This window comes from Cynara cardunculus (assembly GCF_001531365.2).
Source record: "Cynara cardunculus var. scolymus isolate 2C chromosome LG 5, CcrdV1, whole genome shotgun sequence".
NCBI classification, from domain to species: Eukaryota; Viridiplantae; Streptophyta; class Magnoliopsida; order Asterales; family Asteraceae; genus Cynara; species Cynara cardunculus.
The window spans coordinates 23,964,608-23,971,491 of NC_037532.1; the positions used below are offsets into that span (position 1 = coordinate 23,964,608).

Genomic DNA, 6,884 nt, shown 5'->3' on the forward strand with positions numbered 1-6,884 from the left:
CAATTGTTGGGCAAACGTTAGGACTTGTATTTATAAACGAAATTGAGGTATCTTTTGTATTAGAAATGGGTTGCCAATTGTTGGACAAACGTTATGACTTGTATTTATAAACGAAATTGAGGTATATTTTGTGTTAGAAATGGGTTGTCAATTGTTGGGCAAACGATAGAACTTGTATTTATAAACGAAATTGAGTTATATATTGTGTTAAAAATGGGTTACCAATTATGGGCAAACGTTAAAATTTGTATTTATAAATGAATTTGAGGTATATTTTGTGTTATAAATGGGTTGTTCATTGTTGGGCAAACGTTAGGACTTGTATTTATAAACGAAATTGAGGTATATTTTGTGTTAGAAAAGGGCTGTCAATTGTTGGGCAAACGTTAGAACTTGTATTTATAAACAAAATTGAGTTATATTTTGTGTTAAAATTGGGTTGCCAATTGTTGGACAAACGTTAGAACTTATATTATTTGACATTTATAGACACGAGCAAAAGATGGTGTGCCACCGACCGTTGTGGAATTGTTCAATTATACGCATAAGAATTGTTCGAGTGGAGATGTCGCATCTACGGATTCTGGAGGGTACGTGACCTCTTAGTGTAGCCAAGTCATGGTAAGTATATCTATTTATTTTAATGTTTATATAATTGGATAAGCAACTATCTATCTAGGTTGGACAAACATTCAAGTCGTTTAAATTAAAATCTAGTTTGAGTTGCCATTTGTTGGACAAACATTATGATTGATTAAGTTAGAAATTACGTATATATCAATATTTAGTTTGGGTTGTCATTTGTTGGGCAAACATTATGATTGTTTTGGATACAATTTTCGTATGTATCACTATTGTTTTGCCTGGAAACGCCCCATTTACAGCCGTCATGCTGTCAAAATTGACTTGCAATCTTTTTTAAACCATATATAGGATGACTATTCAAGAGGTCTCACCCAAATATATGGCGATGATCCCTCCACCTATCCTTTAGTTGATAAAGAGTTGTAGGAGCATGCGATTGGGGGAAGCAAGAAAGTCCGTCTATTTGGGTTTGGGTACAACCAAGAACCCAATTGGGTCTTGACCACACAAGATGGTCCATCGTATCCAGAGAGTCGGGTATGTGTCTCTTTTTCTTTGATGATGTTTATCGACTTAGTTTATATTTCATATTAAATATTTTAACGTTTTGTTTATTTTATAGCAAATTGAAGCCTTAAGAACCGAACTTAGAGATTTACAAGAAGAAAATCAGTGTCGACGGATGGTGGAGGAGCGACTGGAAAAACAACTTCAAGATATGGCTGCTTTGGTTAGCCAACTCAGTCAATCACAACATTTTTCTTCGGCACCGAATTGAATATCGTTTGTTTGCTTGGAACAATATATTTAGTTTGTTTGTAACAATTGTGTGCTACTTTAATTTGAATATCGTTTGTTTGTAACAATTGTTTAGATTAATGTACGATATTTAGTTGCACATCTTTTTATTTTTTCAATATTTTACAGATTTATAGGTTTTAAATATTTATTGTAACAATATTCTAAAACTAATATTTTATTTAAAGTTCTGACGGATATATCCGCCGAAAATAAATATTTAAAGAATAAAAATAATCATTTTAAAATTAAAATATATCGGTGGCGGATTTGTCCGCCGATAATATTTAAAAAATGTTTTAAAAAATTTAATTTTATTTAATTCGTTTTTCTGGCGAAAATTATTACCGACGGATATCCGGCGGAAATTTCTGCCGGTAATTTAATGCAATTTAAAAAAACCTTAAATTTTATCTTAATTTAATCAAGATTTTTCAACTAAACCGGTGAAAAGTTTTTGGCGACCGAAATCCGCCAGAAAAATAAATATCCACCGCTAAACTCGTCGGTAAATTAATCACCGGCGCCAACATTTCCGGAGACAATATCCGACGGATTTCCGGCAGATATTGCCTCCGAAAATGTTGCCATGTTTGGTTGTGTATTTATATTTATACTATATTATAAAACATTTGACAAAAACTATTGAAAGCCATTTTTTATGCATGAAGTACCGTTTATTGATGCATATTACTTAAAATTCAATAATACAAGTAAATTGTGCGTAATTACAACCTATTAAAGTTTCATGTTTGAATTTTTGTAACTAATCGCAGATAAACATAATCAAATAAAGAATAGACATCTCATTTTAAATATAAAAAATTTAAAATATAATTAGAATAATCATTGAGTTCTAACTTCTAACAATATACTTAATTATTATCTTTTTGGTTTAATAATATAATTTTTTCATAAAGATAATAATCAAGTATTTTGTTAGAACTCAATGATTATCTTAATTATATTTTAGATTTTTTATATTTAAAATGAGATGTCTATAATCTATTTGATTATGTTTATTTGCAGTTAGTTATACAAATTTAAACATAAAACTTTAATAGATTGTAGTTACGCACAATTTACTTGTAATCTTGAATTTTAAGTAATATGGATCAATAAATAATACTTAATGCATAAAAGATGGTTTTCAAGAGTTTTTGTCAAATGCTTTATAATATAGTATAGATTATTATTATTAAATCAAAAATAAAAAAATGAATTAAAAAAATATACAAAAAACAAAAAAATTTAAATAGTTAGTTTAGTACTAATATTAATATATTTTTTCAATTTTTTTTATGAAATCTTCATATTTATATTTTATTCAAAAATAAAAAATCATCGCTTTCTCAAAAACACATAAAACCGTATTATAACATCGACTAAGACAAAAAACGAAACACTAAAATCGAGATATATTTCGTTGCATTGAGTGAGTACCCTTCTAGTATGTGTGTGTGTGTGTGTGTTAGAATAACTATTAAACCTTATTTGAATTGTAATCTATCTTAATTCAGACCATATAAATAAGGTGTTAGGCTCAATCCATTTCGACGGATTGATTTTTTAGAATTTAGCCTTTTAGAAATAATACATAAAATAAATCTTTTCTTTTTTATAATACACATTTAGATATAGGATTTTTGGGCTAGCACCCATTGGAGGCGGGAAGTGTGCTCTTGGGTAGAGTACCGTAGAGGAAACCTCCATTAATTTCTTGGTGCTCTGTCAAAATCCATGTTCGATCCATAAAGGTACGAATTCTAAACACTCTATGGTGTGTGGTTTAATTGAATGCATCATTGGATCCGAAATGGGTTTTATCTCAAAAAAGTTTTCTAATTGTAACCAAAATATTTGATTTTTTTTTTCATTGTGTTAGAAGGTTACAAATTGTATCAAAACCCAACCGTGGTATCAGAGCCACGTTGAGAATTTAATTAAAATGTTGGACCAGCAAACTCAGATCCAACAACAGATTTTCCTTGCAAGTTGATTCCCTAGAACCAACATAATTCTAAAACTACGTAACCAACTGACTTCACCACGATCGATTAGGTGAAACTGACTATAGCCTTCTTGTCCTAACCTAAATCCAGGAACATATAGAAGCTCGGGCCCATTAGTGGCACTAGCTTCAACATTCTATTAATATAAATCCATGTGTGTTGAAGGATTAATGTGTCATCATGTAAAGTATATGACGATAATGATAAAGATAAAGCTTAGAGATAGAGATATATAGAGATAGTGATAAGCATATTAGAGTTAGATTACTATTATGTATCTTATGGTTATTTCTTTGTAACTCATCCCTATTTAAAGAGCTTATGATTAATGAGAATAAAACTGATTTCTCGATTCTCTATATTATTTGTTCTACAACACGTTATCAGCACGAACGCTCAATCAATAATTTGCGGATCGACTTTTAAGCCTTGAACTTCATCAATCAATTCGCTCATCGCTACTACAATACAACCATCAAAACTTTATAGCATATAATATTTAAACTTAACTCTTAGTACGTTCGTTTATAAAATTTTAACAATAAAAATAATATCAGAATTGTAATTGTTTTCCTTAAAAATCACAATTACATTAAAAAAATTTGTTAAAACTTACGTATCTTTTGTCCTCTTGCCAAAAGCTCCCAAACATGCCACCTATGGTTCATTTGAATTCGACCTAATATTTTGGCCTCATGCCAAAATCCAAAACTATTAATGTTATTCATATATTTCATGAAACAAAGTAATTGCGTAGCATAGAAAGATTTGGCAAACGGATGTAAATAGCCTTAAGGTTGTGGGGACTTAAGTAATCCACGTGATTCCACTCCTACTTGGAAATCCAAAAGTGTATTTGCGATTTATTTTTGAATATTGAAATATTGATACAACATTATCACCAAAAGAAATTTTTTAAAAATATCAATATTTAATAATACTATACTGCCATGATGATGAAAATTTCATGTGCATCATAATTTGTCTTCATAAATTTAAAATATTGTCTCTCTATTTTATATAGATGGTCGAACCAACTCGCCCTGAATTTGATATCTTGGATTCAGAAGGACTTAAATATCATAGATGGGTATCAGATGTAGAGACTACATTCATTGGAAAGTACTACAGTTAAACAATCAACCCCCCCCCACTGGCCCTAAAAATAAACCATCTGAAAAGGTACAAGCAAATGCCTTAATGTTCTTAAGACGACACATAGATCCCAGCCTCCAGTGGGAGTACCTCCAATTGAAAACCCCCAAAGAATTGTGGGATGCACTGAAAGGAATATTTGGGAATGTTCATGACTCTTTACTTCCCGAACTAATGGTACAGTGGAATGAAATCCGCTTACTCGATTATAAAAATATAAATGATTTCAACAAAGAAATGTTGCGTTTCAAAGCACGTTTAAACTTTTGTGGCAAGGAACTCACAGAAAATGACATGATTCAAAAAACTCTATCCACTTTTCCTACATCGGAAATCATACTAATAAATCAATATCGATTGGAATACAATGACAAAAGACTCACAACCTTTAATAAACTTATCAACCTACTGCAAGTGGCTGAGAGACACAATGAGGTTCTTTTAAATAACAACGCTAGACCTGTCGGGACCAAGAAAATTCCTGAGTCAAATCATGCAAGCGTTAGAGATGGGAAGAACTCCAAAGGACAGCGAGCTAAACATACTGAATCATACACACGTGGCAACTATACACCACAAGGACGGGGTCGTGGACTTGGTCGTGGACAGGGTCGCAACAACAACCGTGGTGGCTTTTCCAATTCATGGCACATAAATGCAACTGTTGGCCCAAGTAATCAAAGGAAATCAAAAGGAAAAACACCAATGACCGATCCTGCCAAAAGATAAAGAGACAGAACTGAACCTTGCTACAGATGTGGCACGATTGGGCACTGGTACAAGAATTGTCATGCAAGCAACACTGTAGCAGTCAACTATAAGAGATACAGGGAATCCAAAGAACAGGAATCTCATTACCTCGAAGAAACAAGCAATGATCATGAAGTCAACCAAACAATTGCAGATTTTACCAATATCAATAACAATGATCCATCCTTAGAAACCTCATATTTTAACTAATACGTTTCACCTTTATTTTCTTTAAAGACAATTGTTATTGAGATATTATTAATTTTAAGTTTTGCAATATTTTGGTGAGTTTATCGTTTGTATTGGTGGATTATTTTTAATAAACTTTAATTTGTGTTTATACAATATCTAAACCATTGATGTAAAGAAATACGTCAAAACAAAATTATTAAATATTCTTCGTTTCTTGTATAAATGTATCAAGGAGAACTTGAGTGCTTAGTTGATTGTGGGACCACTCACACAATACTAAGAAACAAACTATTATTTACTGATATAATTGCTTATGAATCATCAATTGCTACAATGATTGGATCATCCAACTTAATACTTGGTAAAGGAACTGTCATTTTCTTGTTGCCTAATGGCATAAAAATAATAGTCACAAAAGCACTCTATGTTCCTAGAGCTAACCGAACCTTGTTAAGTTTCAAAGATATATGCTCCAATGGCTATCATATTGAAACACACTATGAGAATGGAAATGAGTACATGTACATCACCTCTAATGAATATGGAAGGAAACGTATATTAGAGAAATTAACTTGTCAAAATAGTGGGTTATATCTTACCACAATTCGGGTTATTGAATCATATTATGTCATCAATAATGAACTTTGTGATAGTGACATATACAAGATTTGGCATGACAGCCCGGGACACCCTGATCGTGATATGATGATATGTATACTGAAAAATACGCATGGACATCCTCTATTTCAAATGAAAGATAAAAAGAGGCAATTCCAATCATTGACTTCTAAAGCAAATGAAGCAACACCATCATCACAATATGCCTCCTTGAAAACCTTGAACTTTTGCCAAGCCTGTTCATTAGCTAAAACAGGATCGAGACCATCCTATGCCAAGGACACAAAACAAAACATTCCATTCCTACAACGTATAAAAGGTGACATTTGTGGACCTATACATCCATAACGTGGGCCATTCAAGTACTTTATGGTTCTGGTTGACGCTTCGACACAACGGACGCATGTCGCACTATTGTCCACACGAAACGTTGCATTCGCAAAACTCCTAGTACAAATTATACGTTTAAGGGCTCACCACCCCGATTACCCTATCAAGTCTATACGACTCAATAATATTGGAGAATTTACATCGCAAGCATTTGATGATTATTGCATGTCTGTTGGGATTGATGTAGAATATCTCGTACCCTATGTGCATATACAAAATGGTGTCGCAGAAGCTACCATCAAAAGGATACATAACATAGCTAGGGCATTGGTTATGTGCATCAATTTACCTACTTCTGCCTGGGGATACGCAATACTACATATTCGCTTTAGACCCACTGCTAGCCAACCATTTTCTGCATACCAGCTAGTAACTAGATATGAG

At 32.3% G+C, this 6,884-nt stretch overlaps 1 protein-coding gene across 1 annotated transcript; it reads left to right on the forward strand.

The window, feature by feature from the left end:
* Positions 1-4,481: 4,481 nt before the first annotated feature.
* On the forward strand, positions 4,482-5,279 carry LOC112512907. The gene has a single exon (XM_025119034.1). It carries the CDS (start codon positions 4,482-4,484, stop codon positions 5,277-5,279), a length of 798 nt encoding a protein of 265 aa, XP_024974802.1.
* Positions 5,280-6,884: the final 1,605 nt, after the last annotated feature.

What these genes read in the sequence shown, in the direction of transcription:
- LOC112512907 (XM_025119034.1), top strand. Translation starts at nt 4,482, where the DNA reads ATGGGTATCAGATGTAGAGACTACATTCATTGGAAAGTACTACAGTTA.